The sequence below is a fragment of the Phyllobates terribilis genome, unplaced genomic scaffold, assembly GCF_046119375.1.
Source record: "Phyllobates terribilis strain yellow unplaced genomic scaffold, ASM4611937v1 Scaffold_9__5_contigs__length_417890890, whole genome shotgun sequence".
Classification (NCBI taxonomy): Eukaryota; Metazoa; Chordata; class Amphibia; order Anura; family Dendrobatidae; genus Phyllobates; species Phyllobates terribilis.
This window is the reverse complement of record NW_027362769.1, coordinates 414,003,871-414,027,686: the sequence shown is the minus strand read 5'-3', so window position 1 is coordinate 414,027,686 and position 23,816 is coordinate 414,003,871. Positions and strand designations below refer to the sequence as shown.

The 23,816-nt window shown below is 57.1% G+C and overlaps 1 protein-coding gene across 1 annotated transcript; it reads left to right on the top strand.

The window, feature by feature from the left end:
• Positions 1-3,427: 3,427 nt before the first annotated feature.
• On the top strand, positions 3,428-23,229 carry TBC1D10B (TBC1 domain family member 10B). Its single transcript, XM_073646283.1, has 10 exons — positions 3,428-3,907; positions 3,964-6,062; positions 12,798-12,897; positions 13,050-13,157; positions 13,246-13,352; positions 16,666-16,780; positions 17,050-17,115; positions 21,175-21,364; positions 21,435-21,589; positions 21,671-23,229. The coding sequence occupies exons 1-10, from the start codon at positions 3,428-3,430 to the stop codon at positions 22,286-22,288; spliced, it is 4,038 nt and encodes a 1,345-aa protein (XP_073502384.1). The 3' UTR covers positions 22,289-23,229.
• Positions 23,230-23,816: the final 587 nt, after the last annotated feature.

Sequence of the window (23,816 nt, the reverse complement as noted above, 5' to 3'; positions counted from 1 at the left end):
TTCAGCGATGGCCTGCAATCTTCTAGGCGACTGTGACGCTGCTCATATTGTGCGGCCCTGCGCTCTTCTTGACAGTTGCGATGCTGCTCATACGGCGTCGTCCTGTGCTCTTATTGCCAGTTGTGATGCTGCCCATACGGCGCCATCTTACGCTCTTCTTGGCGGTTCTGATGCTGCCCATACAGCGCCGTCCTGCTCTCTTCTTGCCGGTTGTGATGTTGCTCATACGGCGCCGTCCTGCGCTCTTCTTGGCAGTTGTGATGCTGCTCATATGGCGACGTCCTGCTATCTTCTTGGCAGTTCTGATGCTGCTCATACAGCGCCATCCTGCGCTCTTCTTGGTGGTTCTGATGCTGCTCATATAGCGCCGTCCTGTGCTCTTCTTGACGGTTGTGATGTTGCTCATATGGCGCCGTCCTGCGCTCTTCTTGGCGGTTGTGATGCTGCTCATACGGCACTGACCTGCGCTCTTCTTGGCGGTTCTGATGCTGCTCATACTGCGATGACCTGCGCTCTTGGTGGTTCTGATGCTGCTCATACGGCGGCGTCCTGCGCTCTTGGTGGTTCTGATGCTGCTCATACGGCGGCGTCCTGCGCTCTTGGTGGTTCTGATGCTGCTCATACGGCGGCGTCCTGCGCTCTTCTTGGCGGTTGTGATGCTGCTCATACGACGCCGTCCTGCGCTCTTCTTGGCGGTTCTGATGCTGCTCATACTGCGATGACCTGCGCTCTTGGTGGTTCTGATGCTGCTCATACGGCGGCGTCCTGCGCTCTTGGTGGTTCTGATGCTGCTCATACGACGCCGTCCTGCACTCTTCTTGGCGGTTCTGATGCTGCTCATACGGCGCCGTCCTGCGCTTTTCTTGACGGTTCTGATGCTGCTCATATGGCGCCGTCCTGCGCTCTTGGCGGTTCTGATGCTGCTCATACGACGCCGTCCTGCGCTCTTCTTGGCGGTTCTGATGCTGCTCATACGGCGCCGTCCTGCGCTCTTCTTGGCGGTTCTGATGCTGCTCATACGACGCCGCCCTGCGCTCTTGATGGTTCTGATTCTGCTCATACGACGCCGTCCTGCGCTCTTCTTCATGGTTCTGATGCTGCTCATACGACGCCGTCCTGCGCTCTTGATGGTTCTGATTCTGCTCATACGACGCCGTCCTGCGCTCTTCTTGATGGTTCTGATGCTGCTCATACGACGCCGTCCTGCGCTCTTGATGGTTCTGATTCTGCTCATACGACGCCGTCCTGCGCTCTTCTTGGTGGTTCTGATACTGCTCATACGGCGCCGTCCTGCGCTCTTCTTGGTGGTTCTGATACTGCTCATACGGCGCCGTCCTGCGCTCTTCTTGATGGTTCTGATTCTGCTCATACGACGCCGTCCTGCGCTCTTCTTGATGGTTCTGATGCTGCTCATACGGCGCCGTCCTGCGCTCTTCTTGGCGGTTGTGATACTGCTCATACGGCGCCGTCCTGCGCTCTTCTTGGCGGTTGTGATACTGCTCATACGGCGCCGTCCTGCGCTCTTCTTGGTGGTTGTGATGCTGCTCATACGGCGCCGTCCTGCGCTCTTCTTGGCGGTTGTGATGCTGCTCATACGGCGCCGTCCTGCGCTCTTCTTGGCGGTTGTGATGCTGCTCATACGGCGCCGTCCTGCGCTCTTCTTGGCGGTTGTGATGCTGCTCATACGGCGCCGTCCTGCGCTCTTCTTGGCGGTTGTGATGCTTCTCATACGACGCCGTCCTGAGCTCTTCTTGATGGTTCTGATGCTGCTCATACGGCGCCGTCCTGCGCTCTTCTTGGCGGTTGTGATGCTGCTCATACGGCGCCGTCCTGCGCTCTTCTTGATGGTTGTGATGCTGCTCATACGGCGCCGTCCTGCGCTCTTCTTGATGGTTGTGATGCTGCTCATACGGCGCCGTCCTGCGCTCTTCTTGGCGGTTGTGATGCTTATCATACGGCGCCGTCCTGCGCTCTTCTTGGCGGTTGTGATGCTTATCATACGGCGCCGTCCTGCGCTCTTCTTGGCGGTTGTGATGCTGCTCATACGGCGCCGTCCTGCGCTCTTCTTGATGGTTGTGATGCTGCTCATACGGCGCCGTCCTGCGCTCTTCTTGGCGGTTGTGATGCTTATCATACGGCGCCGTCCTGCGCTCTTCTTGGCGGTTGTGATGCTTATCATACGGCGCCGTCCTGCGCTCTTCTTGGCGGTTGTGATGCTGCTCATACGGCGCCGTCCTGCGCTCTTCTTGGCGGTTGTGATGCTTCTCATACGGCGCCGTCCTGCGCTCTTCTTGGCGGTTGTGATGCTTATCATACGGCGCCGTCCTGCGCTCTTCTTGGCGGTTGTGATGCTTGTCATACGGCGCCGTGCTGCATGACGTGGCTCATACGATGCCGTCCTGCGCTCTTCTTGGCAGGGTGTGAATACTCCCCAGTAGAGACGTGGGGGTCGTCTCTGTGGGCAGCTAGCTTGGCGGCAGTGTAGTGCATTTTATGTCGTGTAAGTCGTTAACCCCGTGAGGAGCTACGTGTTCAGACCACGGCTCATGCGCAGCGTCAGCGCTCCATCGTATGCATCCTACACGGCGGTGACAGCGTTCTGTGGGGCTGGCTGAAGGCCGATGCATGAGGTGCAGTGAACGGTCACAGTTACACATTTTTCTGTCTCTGCTTTTACCAGTATCGGTCTGATTCTTTTTTCCACAATCATCGGACTCCGATTATCGGCCGATTATTATCGTGGTGAGGACGCGGCACCGTCACAGACACTGTGTTTACATTTCACATATCAATAAAGTTATAGAATTGAAGTTTCACTTCTCTCCTCTCTGCCCCGCCTCCGTGCGCTGATTGGCGAGTCTCGGCTAGGCACTGTGAGCTGATTGGTTGTGGCTCCACCCTTTCTAGGAGGCCGCTGCTTCCTTTTCCTTGTTCCGGGCCCGACCCTGAAGCGCGTCAGACGGCTCTTGCAGCTGATTGGTCCGCTTCTCCCGGCGCTGCCCAATCCCTTTCTTTAACTTTGAGCTCACGCGTTCAGTGTTTTATCGTTCGCGCTGATTGGCTAGTTTTTACGGCACGCTCGTTTCCGGCTCGTTGACGATTGGCTGTTTGCGTTCCAACTTCTGGTTCCTATTGGTCGCTGCCTCTCCTGTCAGTCCGGGCCGGTGAGCGCCCCAGCCGCCGGCCTGTTCCGTTCAGCATCTCCCAAACATGGAGCCACCGCCAGGGTCCTGCTCCTCCCCCCCGGGGCCCCGGCCAGTGCCGCCTCCCCGCAAGGGCTCCATGGAGCGCCGGCCCCTGAGTCCCCTCAGGAGAGAACATATGGGGGCCCGGGGAGCTGCCGGCGATGGGAGCGCCCGGGGGAGCAAAGCTGGGAGCCCCGAGAAGGCCACAGTCACCCAGACAGTGCTGATAGTGATGCAGAGCCATGGCGGACCCCAGCACGCTGCAGAGCCTGGCCGCGGAGCCTCCCATCCTGCGGAGCCTGGCCGCGGAGCCTCCCATCCTGCGGAGCCTGACCGCGGAGCCTCCCATCCTGCGGAGCCTGGCCGCGGAGCCTCCCATCCTGCGGAGCCTGACCGCGGAGCCTCCCATCCTGCGGAGCCTGGCCGCGGAGCCTCCCATCCTGCGGAGCCTGGCCGCGGAGCCTCCCATCCTGCGGAGCCTGGCCGCGGAGCCTCCCATCCTGCGGAGCCTGGCCGCGGAGCCTCCCATCCTGCGGAGCCTGACCTCGAAGCCTCCCATCCTGCGGAGCCTGGCCGCGGAGCCTCCCATCCTGCGGAGCCTGGCCGCGGAGCCTCCCATCCTGCGGAGCCTGGCCGCGGAGCCTCCCATCCTGCGGAGCCTGACCGCGGAGCCTCCCATCCTGCGGAGCCTGGCCGCGGAGCCTCCCATCCTGCGGAGCCTGGCCGCGGAGCCTCCCATCCTGCGGAGCCTGACCTCGAAGCCTCCCATCCTGCGGAGCCTGGCCGCGGAGCCTCCCATCCTGCGGAGCCTGGCCGCGGAGCCTCCCATCCTGCGGAGCCTGGCCGCGGAGCCTCCCATCCTGCGGAGCCTGGCCGCGGAGCCTCCCATCCTGCGGAGCCTGGCCGCGGAGCCTCCCATCCTGCGGAGCCTGGCCGCGGAGCCTCCCATCCTGCGGAGCCTGGCCGCGGAGCCTCCCATCCTGCGGAGCCTGGCCGCGGAGCCTCCCATCCTGCGGAGCCTGACCGCGGAGCCTCCCATCCTGCGGAGCCTGGCCGCGGAGCCTCCCATCCTGCGGAGCCTGGCCGCGGAGCCTCCCATCCTGCGGAGCCTGGCCGCGGAGCCTCCCATCCTGCGGAGCCTGGCCGCGGAGCCTCCCATCCTGCGGAGCCTGGCCGCGGAGCCTCCCATCCTGCGGAGCCTGGCCGCGGAGCCTCCCATCCTGCGGAGCCTGGCCGCGGAGCCTCCCATCCTGCGGAGCCTGGCCACGGAGCCTCCCATCCTGCGTCACAGCCCACACCGTGCGCCCCAGGGCAGGAGCGGAGTGCAGCACCACCACCGTGCGCCCCAGGGCAGGACCGCGCCCAAGGGCAGGACTGGAGTGGAGCACCGTCACAGAGCGCCCAAGGGCAGGACTGGAGTGGAGCACCGTCACAGAGCGCCCAAGGGCAGGACTGGAGTGGAGCACCGTCACAGAGCGCCCAAGGGCAGGACTGGAGTGGAGCACCGTCACAGAGCGCCCAAGGGCAGGACTGGAGTGGAGCACCGTCACAGAGCGCCCAAGGGCAGGACTGGAGTGGAGCACCGTCACAGAGCGCCCAAGGGCAGGACTGGAGTGGAGCACCGTCACAGAGCGCCCAAGGGCAGGACTGGAGTGGAGCACCGTCACAGAGCGCCCAAGGGCAGGACTGGAGTGGAGCACCGTCACAGAGCGCCCAAGGGCAGGACCGGAGTACTGCACTGCCACCGAGCGCCCCAGGGCAGGAGCAAGAGGAACGCACACAGGACACCCTGATGACAAATGCTAGGAAATCTATGCAAGCTCCAATAAATGGCACCCCAAAAGAAAAGCACAGGGTGCAGCCTTCACATGCCATGATACAAGACTGGGGAGCATCTTCACCACTGATGCAGAACCAACTCACAGCACTGCAACATTCAGACGGACAGGACATAGAAAGTGGTGGGAGGTCGCCCCTGCCCGACACGTTCAGCCACGGCGTGATGGCACTGCCTAATTATACAGGGGCCCAAGACTCCAATACGACCCATGGAAAAGGTACACCACTGCAGGCAGACATGAGGGCTAAGGGTGACGTTGCCGATGGTTCCTCGCAAAGCTCTACTCTTTCACATCTGCAGAACATTACCACCAGTATTCAAACATTTTACCCAGAAGACACGCGGAGCGCCCCTTCCGCAGGGCCTGGAGACACGCGGAGCGCCCCGGCCGCAGGGCCTGGAGACACGCGGAGCGCCCCGGCCGCAGGGCCTGGAGACACGCGGAGCGCCCCGGCCGCAGGGCCTGAAGACACGCGGAGCGCCCCGGCCGCAGGGCCTGAAGACACGCGGAGCGCCCCGGCCGCAGGGCCTGAAGACATGCGGAGCGTTACCATTATCTCACCTATCTTAATCAAACAAGAAGCACAGCAGAGGCAAGGTGGAGGTGCAGCAATGGGTAACCTGAACTCCACTTCTCAGAATCAGATGTCCAGTCTTCCTGCACAGCCAAGCATTGGGAGGCCATCCCTATCCCCGATTCGTGTACCGGACCCTTCGAGCCCACACAGGAACATCTCCTCTAAACCACCTCTTCCTATTCCCTCTCGATCCAACCTGTACCCTGGCCATCCGCCCCGTGAGCAGGAGAATTCGGCCAGTCATGAGACTGTCTCACTGGCCAGTTTCAAGTCCAAGGCTCCGGCCCCAGACACGCTCAGTTATCTGGACTCTGTCAGTCTAATGTCAGGCACCATGGAGTCGCTCACGCTGCTGGACGATGCCAGCTCTCTAGGCTCTGACTCTGAGATTAATGGCATGCCTTATAGGAAGACCGACAAATATGGCTTTCTTGGAGGAAACCAGTTCAGTGGTAACAGGTCAGTGCCTCCATCTATTACTGTCTGACTGAGGATGTGAGAGTGGAGCCAATATGTTAGATTGTGGCGGTGATACGGGCATGTGACGAGACGTGTGGCGGTGACATTGGATGTGTGGCGGTCAGGACTGTGGAGTCGGTAAGCCAAACCTCCGACTCCTCAATTTCCATGACACCGACTCCGACTCCCTCATACACGGCTCATGTTTAAGTGATAAATTTACTGTAGTAAAATGGTAACATTAGGCTTTTAATCATTATCATGATACAATAATCAAGCTATTTATATAGAACATACAATATATTTATTGGAATACAACTTTAGAACAAAAAAACTTTTGCATATTTACAATTTTATTATACACTTTGCAGTAAGTGGAAAAAAACAGTTTTCAACAAAAACGTACTGAATAACATTTGTGCAGTCTATGAATTTGTTCTGAGAATAGTATCGCCTCCTTCATAGGTGACCTCAAATCTGACCTCATTATTTAAGGCTGAGAACAACCTCTACACTAACTTGAGCTGGTGGCAAAGCCATAACTACATGGGCAACATCTCTAAGGCTGTGTGCCCACGATGCGTTTTTTAAGTGTTTCCGCAGCGGCAAAAACACTGCAGAAACGCTTAAAAACCGCTTGGTAGAAGGCCTGCCATGTTCCCCAATGATAATCCGGATGTGCTGTGCACATGCTGCGGAGATTTCCACTGCGGATTATCATTGCGGAAAAAAACGCAGCACTGCCAATTATTTTGCGGAAACGCTGTGTTTTTGCCGCCATTGACTTGCATTAGATCACATGGAATCCGCATCACTGCATCTGTACATGCGTAATTGGCGCGTTCTAATGTGCGGATGGTACCCGGGTGTGGAGGAGAGGAGAGTCTCATCCACACCCAGGTGCCATTAAAAAAGCTGTAAAAAAAGAATAAAATAAAAAATAAATGTATACTTACCTTCTGGCGACCCGCGGTGCGCTCCTCCTTGCTTCCCGGCACTTCGCGATGTAATGAAGGACCTGCGCTGACGTCAGAGTCATGTGACGGGTCACGCGACGCTGACGTCGGCAGGTCCTTCAGTGTACCGCTGCCGGCAGCCGGGACCGAGCGAAGCAAGACAGCACGGGCCATCGGAGGGTAAGTATATATTTATTTTTTGACATTCTCTCGGGTCACACTGTATATGCCGGTTGCTGTTTGCATGGATTAATATAGTGTGACCAAGTTGTCAAGCACTTTCCAAGTGATGCTAAAATCACAACCCGCATGCGGAAATGCATGTGAAGAACGCGTCACATCCACATGTCCCTGGCATGCACGATCCGCACGCACGATCCGCGCCTACAATCCGCATGCGTTTTTTTCTGCCAGGGAGATGCAGAAACGCTCAGGAAAAAATCCTGAGCATTTCTGCATCGTGGGCACATAGCCGTACAATCTCGGGGTGTAAAGGAATTGCCTCGCGCACGGTCAGTTTTGATTAACTCTTCTACTTCTTTGAGAGCAAGTGAAAAATGTTGTAATTCCACAGTTGCCCCATTTCCAGCGCGTCTTTTCAAGATGGAATCAATTTTAGGGGTTCTGGCAGCTATAGCCAGTTTCCTCACTTTGCTGATCAGAGTTGCAGCATGTCCCTCCTGCAGACTACAGTTATATGAAAAAGTTTGGGCACCCCTATTAATCTTAAGCTTAATGTTTTATAAAAATTGTTTTTTTTGCAACAGCTATTTCAGTTTGATATATGTAATAACTGTTGGACACAGTAATGTTTCTGCCTTGAAATGAGGTTTATTGTACTAACAGAAAATGTGCAATCTGCATTCAAACAAAATTTGACAGGTGCATAAGTATGGGCACCCCACCAGAAAAGTGACATTAATATTTAGTAGATCCTCCTTTTGCGATAATAACAGCCTCTAGTCGCTTCCTGTAGCTTTTAATGATTTCCTGGGTCCTGGATGAAGGTATTTTTGACCATTCCTCTTTACAAAACAATTCCAGTTCAGTTAAGTTTGATGGTCGCCGAGCATGGACAGCCCTCTTCAAATGATCCCACAGATGTTCAATGATATTCAGGTCTGGGGACTGGGATGGCCATTCCAGAACATTGTAATTGTTCCTCTGCATGAATGCCTGAGTAGATTTGGAGCGGTGTTTTGGATCATTGTCTTGCTGAAAGATCCATCCCCTGCGTAACTTCAACTTTGTCACTGATTCTTGAACATTATTGTCAAGAATCTGCTGATACTGAGTGGAATCCATGCGTCCCTCAACTTTAACAAGATTCCCGGTGCTGGCATTGGCCACACAGCCCCAAAGCATGATGGAACCTCCACCAAATTTTACTGTGGGTAGCAAGTGTTTTTCTTGGAATGCTGTGTTTTTTTGCCGCCATGCATAACGCCTTTTTGTATGACCAAACAACTCAATCTTGGTTTCATCAGTCCACAGGACCTTCTTCCAAAAAGAAATTGGCTTCTCCAAATGTGCTTTTGCATACCTCAGCCGACTCTGTTTGTGCCGTGCTTGCAGAAACGGCTTCTTTCGCATCACTCTCCCATACAGCTTCTCCTTGTGCAAAGTGCGTTGTATAGTTGACCGATGCACAGTGACACCATCTGCAGCAAGTTGATGCTGCAGCTCTCTGGAGGTGGTCTGAGGATTGTCCTTGACTGATCTCACCATTCTTCTTCTCTGCCTTTCTGATGTTTTTCTTGGCCTGCCACTTCTGGCCTTAGCAAGAACTGTCCCTGTGTTCTTCCATTTCCTTACTATGTTCCTCACAGTGGAAACTGACAGGTTAAATCTCTGAGACAGCTTTTTGTATCCTTCCCCTGAACAACTATGGTGAATAATCTTTGTTTTCAGATCATTTGACCGTTGTTTTGAGGAGCCCATGATGACACTCTTCAGAGGAGATTCAAACCGGAGAACAACTTGCAAGTGGCCACTTTAAGTAGCTTTTCTCATGATTGCATACACCTGGCTATGAAGTTCAAAGCTCAATGAGGTTACAAAACCAAAAAAAGTGCTTTAGTAAGTCAGTAAAAAGTAGGTAGGAGTATTTAAAACAAGAAAATGATAAGGGTGCCCATATTTATGCACCTGTCAAATTTTGTTTGAATGCAGATTGCACATTTTCTGTTAGTACAATAAACCTCATTTCAAGGCAGAAACATTACTGTGTCCAACAGTTATTACATAGATCAAACTGAAATAGCTGTTGCAAAAACACCAATTTTTATAAAACATTAAGCTTAAGATTAATAGGGGTGCCCAAACTTCTTCATATAACTGTATCTCTTATAGCCAGCTGCAGCGTGTGCACAGCATAGCGCATGTGATGAATAGGAAAGAGGTGTGAAGCAGCTTCAACAAGATCATCTCAATGTAAAGAATCATTTTGCTGTTCTTCTGTAGTAATATCTGTTTGTTCCTCCGTTATGGGAACAGGACTGTGGCCTTCCATCTCCAACATACTGAATCTGAAATGTTCTTCTAGCTGCTGTTCACCTTCATTATTCTTATTCATCAGTTTACTTGTACTTATCATGTTTGAAGCATTATCAGTTATAATAGCAAGAACCTGTTCTTTTTTGTCCTTAATCCTGCTTTCCTGTTCACTCCAGCAGTTCTGAGATGAGTGCAAGCATTCCTTCCTTGTGTCCCCCCCCCCCCTCCCCCTTATCTCTAGAGGAGCTTCACTACTTATCATGTACATAAACTGTAGCACAGATTCATCTCAGCTAAAAGTCTAGGCCCTTAGATTATTATTGATTTATATAGCGCCATTGATTCCATGGTGCTGTACATAAGATGGGGTTACATACCAGATACAGATATCACTTACAGTAAACAAACTAACAATGATAGAACGGTACGGAGGGAAGAGGACCCTGCCCTTGCCGGCTTACAGTCTACAGGAATGGGGGAGGAGACAGTAGGTTGAGGGGTTGCAGTAGTTCCGGTGTCGTTGGCTGGCTGTAATCTTGTTTGAAGAGATGGGTTTTCAGGTTCCATCTGAAGGATCCAGGTGTGGTGGATAATCGGACTTGTTGAGGCACAGAATTCTATAGGATGGGGGATATTCGGGAGAAATCTTGGAGGCGATTGTGTGAGGAACGAATAAGTGTGGAGGAGAGAAGGAGGTCTTGGGAGGACCGGAGGTTACGTGAAGGAATATATCGGGAGATTAGTTCAGAGATATACATAGGAGAGAGGTTATGGATGGCTTTGTAGGTCAGTGTTAGTAGTTTGAACTGCATACGCTGGGGGAATGGGAGCCAATGAAGGGATTTGCAAAGGGGGGTAGCAGAAGAGTAGTGAGGCGAGAGATGAACCAGTCGTGCAGCTGAGTTGAGGATGGACTGGAGGGGTGCGAGAGTGTTAGCAGGTAGGCCACAGAGGAGGATGTTGCAGTAGTCAAGGCGGGAGATGATGAGGGCATGCACAAGCAGTTTAGTAGATTGAGGGTTGAGGAAAGGTCGGATTCTGGAAATATTATTGAGCTGGAGGTGGCGAGAGCTTGGATGTGGGGTTTGAAGGACAGGGTAGAGTCAAGGGTTACTCCGAGGCAGCGGATTGCCGGTACAGGGGAAAGAGTGATGTCATTTATTGTGATCGAAAGATCAGGTGAGGAAGATATGCGAGATGGGGGAAAAATGATGAGTTTAGTTTTGTCCACATTGATCTTGAGGAAGTGGGAGGAGAAGAAGGAGGATATGGCTGCTAGACATGCTGGGATTCTGGACAGCAGAGAGGTGACATCTGGGCCAGAGAGGTAGATCTGGGTGTTATCAGCGTACATATGGTACTGGAAGCCATGAGATTTTATGAGCTGTCCCAGGCCAAGGGTATAGATTGAGAAGAGTAGGGGTCCTAGGACAGAGCCTTGAGGGACTCCAAGAGAGAGGGGGCGGGGTGAGGAGGTAGTGTGGGAGTGGGAGACGCTAAATGTGCGGTTAGAAAGGTATGAGGAGATCCAGGATAGGTCAAGGGCTTTGACGCCAAAGGAAGAGAGGATCTGTAGTAGGCAGTGGGCAACTGTATCGAAAGCAGAGGACAGGTCAAGAAGAAGGAGTACAGAGAATTGTCTGTTAGCTTTAGCTGTAAGTAAGTCATTGGTGATTTTGGTAAGGGTAGTTTCGGTGAAATGGTGGGGGCGGAAGCCAGGTTGTCGAAGAGAGCGTTAGATGAAAAGTGGAAGGAAAGTTCAGCGTGAACGTGTTGCTCAAGGAGTTTGAAGGCAAATGGGAGCAGGATATGGATGTCAGTGGTAGAACAGAGTCAGAGTGTGTGGGTGTCTAGATGTGCAAGGTTTCTGCGGGGGTGTGCTAGTTGCCGGACATGGGTGACAGTTGAGGAGGACAGGGATGAGAATGTGAGTAGATGGTGGTCAGATAGGGGAAGGTTGTGAGCTTAGATAGGGAGCAGAGTCGGGTGAAGATAAGGTCTAGTGTGTGTTCGTCTGTGTGGGTAGCTGAGGAGGACCACTGAGCCAGTCCAAAGGAATAGATCAGGAATAAGACAGACACTTATAGGACATTTCATAACATTCCCAAATTCTTATGAAAAAATATTCCCCACAAACTGCATTGAACGACTGCACCCAATTTATTATATATTTCAGGAGTCAGTCCATTTTATACCGACTCCACAGCCCTGGTGGCGGTGATACTGGGATTGTGATGAGGCGTGTTGTGGGGGTACTGAGGGTGTGACGAGGCGCGTGGCTGTGATACCGGATGTGTGACGAGGCGCGTGGCTGTGATACCGGATGTGTGACGAGGCGCGTGGTCGTGATACCGGATATGTGACGAGGCGCATGGTCGTGATACCGGATGTGTGACGAGGCGCATGCCCGTGATACCGGATGTATGGCCATGATACCGGATGTATGAAGAAGCGCATGGCCGTGATACCGGATGTGTGACGAGGCGCGTGACCGTGATACCGGATGTGTGACGAGGCGCGTGACCGTGATACCGGATGTATGGCCATGATACCGGATGTGTGACGAAGCGCATGGCCGTGATACCGGATGTGTGACGAGGCGCGTGGCCGTGATACCGGATGTGTGACGAGGCGCGTGGCCGTGTTACCGGATGTGTGACGAGGCGCGTGGCCGTGTTACCGGATGTGTGACGAGGCGCGTGGCCGTGATACCGGATGTGTGACGAGGCGCGTGGCCGTGATACCGGATGTGTGACGAGGCGCGTGGCCGTGATACCGGATGTGTGACGAGGCGCGTGGCCGTGATACCGGATGTGTGACGAGGCGCGTGGCCGTGATACCGGATGTGTGACGAGGCGCGTGGCCGTGATACCGGATGTGTGACGAGGCGCGTGGCCGTGATACCGGATGTGTGACGAGGCGCGTGGCCGTGATACCGGATGTGTGACGAGGCGCGTGGCCGTGATACCGGATGTGTGACGAGGCGCGTGGCCGTGATACCGGATGTGTGACGAGGCGCGTGGCCGTGATACCGGATGTGTGACGAGGCGCGTGGCCGTGATACCGGATGTGTGACGAGGCGCGTGGCCGTGATACCGGATGTGTGACGAGGCGCGTGGCCGTGATACCGGATGTGTGACGAGGCGCGTGGCCGTGATACCGGATGTGTGACCAGGTGTATGACCGTGATACCTGTGGTATGACGAGGCGTGCGGTGGCGACACCGGATGTGTCTTGTGACGGTGATACGGAGCGTGAATTCACTCGCTTCTCTCTCTTCCAGCGAGACTGCCATTCCTGTGGAAATTGCTCGACAGCGAGAACTGAAATGGTTAGATATGTTCAGTAATTGGGACAAATGGCTGACGAGGCGATTCCAGAAGGTGCGTTGATGGAATGTGGACCATGGGATGTGGAGCATGGGAGGAGTACGGGGGAGCCTGTTGGCACTGCCTTGTTGCTGGGGCAGGCTCTCGCTTTACTGCTGCTGCTCAGTCGCCCCCTCGTTTGTTTCACTGTAGCTCTTTGTCCGCAGGTGAAGCTTCGATGCAGGAAGGGGATCCCCTCTTCCCTCAGGGCCAAAGCCTGGCAGTACCTCTGTAACGGCCATGAACTTCTTATAAAGAATCCTGGGAAATTCGAGGTGAGAGGCGCCATGATGGTGTGGTGCAGGGTGACCGCTCCTCTGTTTGTTGCTGCCCGGGATTTGACGCTTTCTCTTACAATTATAGGAAATGGAGCGACAGCAAGGAGACCCCAAGTGGCTGGACGTCATCGAGAAAGATCTCCACCGACAATTTCCTTTTCATGAGATGTTTGCAGCACGAGGAGGACACGGGTGAGAGAGGGGAAGGTTGTGGGCAGACACCGGTTGGGTGGGTCAGGGTGTGAGGGACACGGGTGAGAAAGTTGCGGGGTGGGGGGGTAGGGAGATGTGAAGGTGAGATGGGGCAGCATGTGATGGGGGAACACTGGTGAGATGGGGCAGCATGTGATGGGGGAACACTGGTGAGATTGGGCAGCATGTGATGAGGGAACACTGGTGAGATGGGGCAGCATGTGATGGGGGAACACTGGTGAGATGGGGCAGCATGTGATGGGGGAACACTGGTGAGATGGGGCAGCATGTGATGGGGGAACACTGGTGAGATGGGGCAGCATGTGATGGGGGAACACTGGTGAGATGGGGCAGTATGTGATGGGGGAACACTGGTGAGATGGGGCAGAATGTGATGGGGGAACACTGGTGAGATGGGGCAGAATGTGATGGGGGAACACTGGTGAGATGGGGCAGAATGTGATGGGGGAACACTGGTGAGATGGGGCGGCATGTGATGGGGGAACACTGGTGAGATGGGGCAGCATGTGATGAGGGAACACTGGTGAGATGGGGCAGCATGTGATGAGGGAACACTGGTGAGATGGGGCAGCATGTGATGGGGGAACACTGGTGAGATGGGGCAGCATGTGATGGGGGAACACTGGTGAGATGGGGCAGCATGTGATGGGGGAACACTGGTGAGATGGGGCAGAATGTGATGGGGGAACACTGGTGAGATGGGGCAGCATGTGATGGGGGAACACTGGTGAGATGGGGCAGCATGTGATGGGGGAACACTGGTGAGATGGGGCAGCATGTGATGGGGGAACACTGGTGAGATGCGGCAGGATGGGGGGGTGAGTCTGGGGCAGGATGTGGGGGGGTGAGATGGGGCAGGATGTGGGGGGTGAGATGGGGCAGGATATGGGTGGAGGGCGGGGGATGAGTCTGGGGCAGGATGTGGCTGGGGGTGAGTCTGGGGCAGGATGTGGGTGGGGGTGAGTCTGGGGCAGGATGTGGGTGGGGGTGAGTCTGGGGCAGGATGTGGGTGGGGGTGAGTCTGGGGCAGGATGTGGGTGGGGGTGAGTCTGGGGCAGGATGTGGGTGGGGGTGAGTCTGGGGCAGGATGTGGGTGGGGGTGAGTCTGGGGCAGGATGTGGGTGGGGGTGAGTCTGGGGCAGGATGTGGTGGGGTAGGATATGGTGGGGTGAGTCTGGGGCTGGATGTGGTGGGGTGAGTCTGGGGCAGGATATGGTGGGGTGAGTCTGGGGCAGGATATGGGCGAGGGTGAGTCTGGGGCTGGATGTGGGTCGGGGGTGTGTCTGGGGCAGGATGTGGGGGGGGTGTGTCTGGGGCTGAATGTGCGGGGATGAGTCTGGGGCTGGATGTGGGTGGAGGGCGGGAGTGAGATGGGGTTGGATGTGGGTGGGGGGTGAGTCTGGGGCTGGATGTGGGTGGGGGGTGAGTCTGGGGCAGGATGTGGGTGGAGGGCGGGGGTGAGATGGGGCTGGATGGGGTTGGATGTGGGTGGGGGTGAGTGGGGCTGGATGTGGGTGGGGGGTGAGTCTGGGGCAGGATGTGGGTGGAGGGCGGGGGTGAGATGGGGCAGGATGTGGGTGGAGGGCAGGATGTGGGTGGAGGGCGGGGGTGAGATGGGGCTGGATGTGGGTGGAGGGCGGGGGTGAGATGGGGTTGGATGTGGGTGGGGGTGAGTGGGGCTGGATGTGGGTGGGGGTGAGTGGGGCTGGATGTGGGTGGGGGGTGAGTCTGGGGCAGGATGTGGGTGGAGGGCAGGATGTGGGTGGAGGGCGGGGGTGAGATGGGGCTGGATGTGGGTGGAGGGCGGGGGTGAGATGGGGCTGGATGTGGGTGGAGGGCGGGGGTGAGATGGGGCTGGATGTGGGTGGAGGGCGGGGGTGAGATGGGGCTGGATGTGGGTGGGGGTGAGTGGGGCTGGATGTGGGTGGGGGGTGAGTCTGGGGCAGGATGTGGGTGGAGTGCGGGGGTGAGATGGGGCAGGATGTGGGTGGAGGGCAGGATGTGGGTGGAGGGCGGGGGTGAGATGTGGGTGGAGGGCGGGGGTGAGATGGGGCTGGATGTGGGTGGAGGACGGGGGTGAGATGGGGCTGGATGTGGGTGGAGGGCGGGGGTGAGATGGGGTTGGATGTGGGTGGGGGTGAGTGGGGCTGGATGTGGGTGGGGCTGGATGTGGATGGGGGGTGAGTCTGGGGCAGGATGTGGGTGGAGGGCAGGATGTGGGTGGAGGGCGGGGGTGAGATGGGGCTGGATGTGGGTGGAGGGCGGGGGTGAGATGGGGCTGGATGTGGGTGGAGGGCGGGGGTGAGATGGGGTTGGATGTGGGTGGGGGGTGAGTCTGGGGCAGGATGTGGGTGGAGTGCGGGGGTGAGATGGGGCAGGATGTGGGTGGAGGGCAGGATGTGGGTGGAGGGCGGGGGTGAGATGTGGGTGGAGGGCGGGGGTGAGATGTGGGTGGAGGGCGGGGGTGAGATGGGGCTGGATGTGGGTGGAGGGCGGGGGTGAGATGGGGCTGGATGTGGGTGGGGGGTGAGATGGGGCAGGATGTGGATGGAGGGCGGGGGTGAGATGGGGCTGGATGTGGGTGGAGGGCGGGGGTGAGATGGGGCTGGATGTGGGTGGAGGGCGGGGGTGAGATGGGGCTGGATGTGGGTGGAGGGCGGGGGTGAGATGGGGCTGGATGTGGGTGGAGGGCGGGGGTGAGATGGGGCTGGATGTGGGTGGGGGTGAGTGGGGCTGGATGTGGGTGGGGGGTGAGTCTGGGGCAGGATGTGGGTGGAGTGCGGGGGTGAGATGGGGCAGGATGTGGGTGGAGGGCAGGATGTGGGTGGAGGGTGGGGGTGAGATGGGGCTGGATGTGGGTGGAGGGCGGGGGTGAGATGGGGCTGGATGTGGGTGGAGGGCGGGGGTGAGATGGGGCTGGATGTGGGTGGGGGGTGAGATGGGGCAGGATGTGGGTGGAGGGCTGGATGTGGGTGGAGGGCGGGGGTGAGATGGGGCTGGATGTGGGTGGAGGGCGGGGGTGAGATGGGGCTGGATGTGGGTGGAGGGCGGGGGTGAGATGGGGCTGGATGTGGGTGGGGGGTGAGATGGGGTAGGATGTGGGTGGAGGGCTGGATGTGGGTGGAGGGCGGGGGTGAGATGGGGCTGGATGTGGGTGGAGGGCGGGGGTGAGATGGGGCTGGATGTGGGATGTATGGAGATGTTGCTGTGCCGCAGGCTGGGTGTCACCTTTGCTGCTAGCCATGTGTAGATGGATTTTGTCCCATGTCCTTTCTCTGTTCTCCCCTGGCAGACAGCAGGATCTGTACCGCATCCTGAAGGCGTATACAGTATACCGACCAGAAGAAGGCTACTGCCAGGCACAGGCTCCGGTGGCAGCGGTGCTACTCATGCACATGCCGGCTGAGGTAACGTCTTACCAGTATGCCACCCTGTATGAGGCCGGGGCTGTGGAGGGGAGGCAGCTGGACGGAGAGGGGGTGGCAGGATAAGGTGGAAGCACAGAGCCTCTCTCCATGTATTGCAGGATAACAGGATGGATTTGCTGGGGTAGTGGTGGCCCGGCCATTGCAGTTGTGTAGTGGGGTGGATAGGCTGTAGCGGGGGTGGACTTGCTGTGCTTGACGTAGTATACCGTTTGCTGCACCCTTATTGTCTCTGATTGTGTTGCCCTCAGCAAGCGTTCTGGTGCCTAGTTCAGATCTGTGACAAGTATCTGCCGGGATATTACAGCGCCGGCCTGGTGAGTTCCATCCTCCATTATTACACTGCCTGTATCTTCATGCATATGTGCCGACTAGCAGTCCTGCTTTTCCTACGTTTCGGTGCCCGTCAATCCCTTCCTCGTCCTGCAAATTCATGGCAGTCAATCCCTTGCCTGCACCGTATGTCAGCGCTCCTTGTTCCCTTGCCCATGACGTTTGTCGCCGTCCCATCTCGCATGTCTGCACTCCTCAGTCCCGTGCCGCATGTCGGCGCCCTTTAGTCCCTTGCCCGTCCCGCATGCCAGCGCCCCTCAGTTTCTTGTCAGTTCCGCATGCCGGCGCCCTTCAGTCCCTTGCCTGTCCCGCATGCCAGCGCCCCTCAGTTTCTTGTCAGTTCCGCATGTCGGCGCCCCTCAGTCCTTTGCTCGTTCCGCATGTCGGCGCCCCTCAGTCCTTTGCTCGTTCCGCATGTCGGCGCCCCTCAGTCCTTTGCTCGTTCCGCATGTCGGCGCCCCTCAGTCCTTTGCTCGTTCCGCATGTCGGCGCCCCTCAGTCCTTTGCTCGTTCCGCATGTCGGCGCCCCTCAGTCCTTTGCTCGTTCCGCATGTCGGCGCCCCTCAGTCCTTTGCTCGTTCCGCATGTCGGCGCCCCTCAGTCCTTTGCTCGTTCCGCATGTCGGCGCCCCTCAGTCCTTTGCTCGTTCCGCATGTCGGCGCCCCTCAGTCCTTTGCTCGTTCCGCATGTCGGCGCCCCTCAGTCCTTTGCTCGTTCCGCATGTCGGCGCCCCTCAGTCCTTTGCTCGTTCCGCATGTCGGCGCCCCTCAGTCCTTTGCTCGTTCCGCATGTCGGCGCCCCTCAGTCCTTTGCTCGTTCCGCATGTCGGCGCCCCTCAGTCCTTTGCTCGTTCCGCATGTCGGCGCCCCTCAGTCCTTTGCTCGTTCCGCATGTCGGCGCCCCTCAGTCCTTTGCTCGTTCCGCATGTCGGCGCCCCTCAGTCCTTTGCTCGTTCCGCATGTCGGCGCCCCTCAGTCCTTTGCTCGTTCCGCATGTCGGCGCCCCTCAGTCCTTTGCTCGTTCCGCATGTCGGCGCCCCTCAGTCCTTTGCTCGTTCCGCATGTCGGCGCCCCTCAGTCCTTTGCTCGTTCCGCATGTCGGCGCCCCTCAGTCCTTTGCTCGTTCCGCATGTCGGCGCCCCTCAGTCCTTTGCTCGTTCCGCATGTCGGCGCCCCTCAGTCCTTTGCTCGTTCCGCATGTCGGCGCCCCTCAGTCCTTTGCTCGTTCCGCATGTCGGCGCCCCTCAGTCCTTTGCTCGTTCCGCATGTCGGCGCCCCTCAGTCCTTTGCTCGTTCCGCATGTCGGCGCCCCTCAGTCCTTTGCTCGTTCCGCATGTCGGCGCCCCTCAGTCCTTTGCTCGTTCCGCATGTCGGCGCCCCTCAGTCCTTTGCTCGTTCCGCATGTCGGCGCCCCTCAGTCCTTTGCTCGTTCCGCATGTCGGCGCCCCTCAGTCCTTTGCTCGTTCCGCATGTCGGCGCCCCTCAGTCCTTTGCTCGTTCCGCATGTCGGCGCCCCTCAGTCCTTTGCTCGTTCCGCATGTCGGCGCCCCTCAGTCCTTTGCTCGTTCCGCATGTCGGCGCCCCTCAGTCCTTTGCTCGTTCCGCATGTCGGCGCCCCTCAGTCCTTTGCTCGTTCCGCATGTCGGCGCCCCTCAGTCCTTTGCTCGTTCCGCATGTCGGCGCCCCTCAGTCCTTTGCTCGTTCCGCATGTCGGCGCCCCTCAGTCCTTTGCTCGTTCCGCATGTCGGCGCCCCTCAGTCCTTTGCTCGTTCCGCATGTCGGCGCCCCTCAGTCCTTTGCTCGTTCCGCATGTCGGCGCCCCTCAGTCCTTTGCTCGTTCCGCATGTCGGCGCCCCTCAGTCCTTTGCTCGTTCCGCATGTCGGCGCCCCTCAGTCCTTTGCTCGTTCCGCATGTCGGCGCCCCTCAGTCCTTTGCTCGTTCCGCATGTCGGCGCCCCTCAGTCCTTTGCTCGTTCCGCATGTCGGCGCCCCTCAGTCCTTTGCTCGTTCCGCATGTCGGCGCCCCTCAGTCCTTTGCTCGTTCCGCATGTCGGCGCCCCTCAGTCCTTTGCTCGTTCCGCATGTCGGCGCCCCTCAGTCCTTTGCTCGTTCCGCATGTCGGCGCCCCTCAGTCCTTTGCTCGTTCCGCATGTCGGCGCCCCTCAGTCCTTTGCTCGTTCCGCATGTCGGCGCCCCTCAGTCCTTTGCTCGTTCCGCATGTCGGCGCCCCTCAGTCCTTTGCTCGTTCCGCATGTCGGCGCCCCTCAGTCCTTTGCTCGTTCCGCATGTCGGCGCCCCTCAGTCCTTTGCTCGTTCCGCATGTCGGCGCCCCTCAGTCCTTTGCTCGTTCCGCATGTCGGCGCCCCTCAGTCCTTTGCTCGTTCCGCATGTCGGCGCCCCTCAGTCCTTTGCTCGTTCCGCATGTCGGCGCCCCTCAGTCCTTTGCTCGTTCCGCATGTCGGCGCCCCTCAGTCCTTTGCTCGTTCCGCATGTCGGCGCCCCTCAGTCCTTTGCTCGTTCCGCATGTCGGCGCCCCTCAGTCCTTTGCTCGTTCCGCATGTCGGCGCCCCTCAGTCCTTTGCTCGTTCCGCATGTCGGCGCCCCTCAGTCCTTTGCTCGTTCCGCATGTCGGCGCCCCTCAGTCCTTTGCTCGTTCCGCATGTCGGCGCCCCTCAGTCCTTTGCTCGTTCCGCATGTCGGCGCCCCTCAGTCCTTTGCTCGTTCCGCATGTCGGCGCCCCTCAGTCCTTTGCTCGTTCCGCATGTCGGCGCCCCTCAGTCCTTTGCTCGTTCCGCATGTCGGCGCCCCTCAGTCCTTTGCTCGTTCCGCATGTCGGCGCCCCTCAGTCCTTTGCTCGTTCCGCATGTCGGCGCCCCTCAGTCCTTTGCTCGTTCCGCATGTCGGCGCCCCTCAGTCCTTTGCTCGTTCCGCATGTCGGCGCCCCTCAGTCCTTTGCTCGTTCCGCATGTCGGCGCCCCTCAGTCCTTTGCTCGTTCCGCATGTCGGCGCCCCTCAGTCCTTTGCTCGTTCCGCATGTCGGCGCCCCTCAGTCCTTTGCTCGTTCCGCATGTCGGCGCCCCTCAGTCCTTTGCTCGTTCCGCATGTCGGCGCCCCTCAGTCCTTTGCTCGTTCCGCATGTCGGCGCCCCTCAGTCCTTTGCTCGTTCCGCATGTCGGCGCCCCTCAGTCCTTTGCTCGTTCCGCATGTCGGCGCCCCTCAGTCCTTTGCTCGTTCCGCATGTCGGCGCCCCTCAGTCCTTTGCTCGTTCCGCATGTCGGCGCCCCTCAGTCCTTTGCTCGTTCCGCATGTCGGCGCCCCTCAGTCCTTTGCTCGTTCCGCATGTCGGCGCCCCTCAGTCCTTTGCTCGTTCCGCATGTCGGCGCCCCTCAGTCCTTTGCTCGTTCCGCATGTCGGCGCCCCTCAGTCCTTTGCTCGTTCCGCATGTCGGCGCCCCTCAGTCCTTTGCTCGTTCCGCATGTCGGCGCCCCTCAGTCCTTTGCTCGTTCCGCATGTCGGCGCCCCTCAGTCCTTTGCTCGTTCCGCATGTCGGCGCCCCTCAGTCCTTTGCTCGTTCCGCATGTCGGCGCCCCTCAGTCCTTTGCTCGTTCCGCATGTCGGCGCCCCTCAGTCCTTTGCTCGTTCCGCATGTCGGCGCCCCTCAGTCCTTTGCTCGTTCCGCATGTCGGCGCCCCTCAGTCCTTTGCTCGTTCCGCATGTCGGCGCCCCTCAGTCCTTTGCTCGTTCCGCATGTCGGCGCCCCTCAGTCCTTTGCTCGTTCCGCATGTCGGCGCCCCTCAGTCCTTTGCTCGTTCCGCATGTCGGCGCCCCTCAGTCCTTTGCTCGTTCCGCATGTCGGCGCCCCTCAGTCCTTTGCTCGTTCCGCATGTCGGCGCCCCTCAGTCCTTTGCTCGTTCCGCATGTCGGCGCCCCTCAGTCCTTGGCTCGTTCCGCATGCCGGCGCCCCTCAGTCCTTGGCTCGTTCCGCATGTCGGCTGCCGCCTGCTTCCTGCCAGGCTCAGTGTTCCTCTTGCTGTCCTCCTTTAGGAAGCCATACAGCTGGATGGAGAGATATTCTTTGCCCTGTTGCGTAGGGTTTGCCCCATGGCCTACAGACATCTGAAGAAGTTTAAGATTGATCCCATCCTGTATATGACGGAGTGGTTCATGTGCATCTTCTCCCGCACATTACCCTGGGCCTCTGTGCTGCGTGTGTGGGACATGTTCTTCTGTGAAGGTATGAGGGCATGATATAGTACGGGAGGGTCTTGTTCTACATCACTCTGTTAATGTACATCTTATTGAAGGGGTGAAGATCGTATTTCGTGTGGGGTTGGTGTTACTGCGACACACTCTGGGTTCGGTGGACAAGCTGCGGAGTTGTCAAGGGATGTACGAGACTATGGAGAAGCTGCGTAGCCTTCCGGTTTATTGTATGCAGGAGGAGGTCCTGCTCCCTGAGGTGAGCTCTGCACCACCAGTACCTTCTCTTTGAGGAGCCCCTATTTTAGGGAGGTCTTCACAGCAATCTCTGTTTTCACAGGTGAGTTCCCTTCCTGTCACCGATTCATTAATCGAGAGAGAGAGCAACACTCAGTTACGGAAATGGAGGGAGAATCGAGGCGAGTTACAGTACCGACCCTCTCGACGTTTACATGGAGCCAGGCAGATCCATGAAGAGAAGCTGCGTCTCAATCCCACCCTCAGTGGCAGCCGGCTTAGCCTATCTAGCATGCGACGACCTTCCCCACCGGCCACGCCAGCACTCGCTGCCCAGCCAGAATCATTGGTGGTGTCTGAAGGACTGCGCCCTGCATTGCCATCTCCCACCTCCAACAAGGCTCCTCTCGGACCACCCAAAGAAGCTACCAAGAAGGGCAAGGAGAAGCAAGAGAAAAAAAGAGAGAAAGAAGAGCGTGAGCAAGAAAAGAAGAAAGAAAAAGAGGAGCGAGAAGAGCGGAAGAAGGATAAAGAGCGGGAAAAACAGAAAGAGAAGGAGGAAAAGCGAGCACAGAAAGAACGAGAGAAAGCAGAGTCCCGACAGAAGAAGGAACGGAAATTCTCCTTCAGGCGCAAAGAATCTTCTTCAGCAGCAGACTCACCACGAAACAGTGGCTCTGGTGCCACAGACAATAGTGCGGCTCATGACACTTACTTCTGAGGAGCTTCTTATGGACTGTGCCAACAAGGGGAATGATAAACCCTTGCGCTTTGTCATAGGAAACTGGAAATCCTTCTCTCCAAGGCACTTTTTCTTTTATTTTTTTTTGCACAATTTGATATCCAACCACAGCTTCCTCCGTTGCGCTCTCAGCCCTCTGTATATAGACGTGTGGGACAGCGGCCCTGACTCCTCTATGACATCTCGACAGTGTGCTCTTTCCAAGAGGAGAAATCGACTTAAGACCTTATTTCCTTATATTTCCTGCATGCCTTTTTATCTCTCTGGCACCTGCGTTATGCCGCTGTGAGCTGACCCCTGTGTCGTGCCCATGGCGGTGCCTTGTGGACAAGCAGGAGGCAGGTGCCACGTTTTGCACTCCACGTGGAAATGAATGGAAAGTGCTCGTTTACAACCTTTATAGGGGGTAGCACTTGATTAATGTCCCTGTCCTGAGATGCATGATGCCTCCTCCCCACATTTCACTTTTATCTGTATATATTTTGGTTGCGTCGCCTTCTTGTTTTTATGTGCTTCTTCGATTGTTCTGTCCTCGTAAAGACTGAGCCCTGATGAACAAGGGACAATATGGACCTAAGACTTGTGTACATACATGTATATTTATCTCCGTCTATAAGGTGAGACGTGATCTGTGCTGAAAGGTTGATCCTGTAATGCATTCATGCTCTGCATGTCCTACACTTCTCCTGCTCCATGTTAGCCTCCGTTATAATGCTTGGCTCCCTCTGCTGCACCTGCTATAATACACTCCTCTTAGCGCCACCGCGTATAGTGAGCTCCTCTCTGCTCCACCCCCTAAAATGAGCTCCTCTCTGCTCCACCCCCTATAATGAGCTCCTCTCTGCTCCACCCCTATAATGAGCTCCTCCCTCTGCTCCACCCCTATAATGAGCTCCTCTCTGCTCCACCCCTATAATGAGCTCCTCTCTGCTCCACCCCTATAATGAGCTCCTCTCTCTGCTCCACCCCTATAATGAGCTCCTCTCTCTGCTCCACCCCTATAATGAGCTCCTCTCTGCTCCACCCCCTATAATGAGCTCCTCTCTGCTCCACCCCCTATAATGAGCTCTCTGCTCCACCCCCTATAATGAGCTCCTCTCTGCTCCACCCCCTATAATGAGCTCCTCTCTGCTCCACCCCTATAATGAGCTCCTCTCTGCTCCACCCCCTATAATGAGCTCCTCTCTGCTCCGCCCCTATGAGATCCTCTCTCTGCTCCACCCCCTATAATGAGCTCCTCTCTGCTCCACCCCCTATAATGAGCTCCTCTCTGCTCCACCCCTATAATGAGCTCCTCCCTCTTCTCCACCCTTATAATGAGCTCCTCCCTCTGCTCCACCCTTATGAGCTCCTCTCTGCTCCACCCCTATAATGAGCTCCTCTCTGCTCCACCCCTATAATGAGCTCCTCTCTCTGCTCCACCCCCATAATGAGCTCCTCCCTCTGCTCCACCCCCTATAATGAGCTCCTCCCTCTGCTCCACCCCCTATAATGAGCTCCTCCCTCT

Coding starts and splice junctions, on each gene's coding strand:
- TBC1D10B (XM_073646283.1), top strand. CDS start 3,428: ATGGCGGACCCCAGCACGCTGCAGAGCCTGGCCGCGGAGCCTCCCATC. Junction 12,898..13,049: donor TGACGAGGCGATTCCAGAAG/GTGCGTTGATGG, acceptor CTTTGTCCGCAG/GTGAAGCTTCGATGCAGGAA. Junction 13,353..16,665: donor GCAGCACGAGGAGGACACGG/GTGAGAGAGGGG, acceptor CTCCCCTGGCAG/ACAGCAGGATCTGTACCGCA.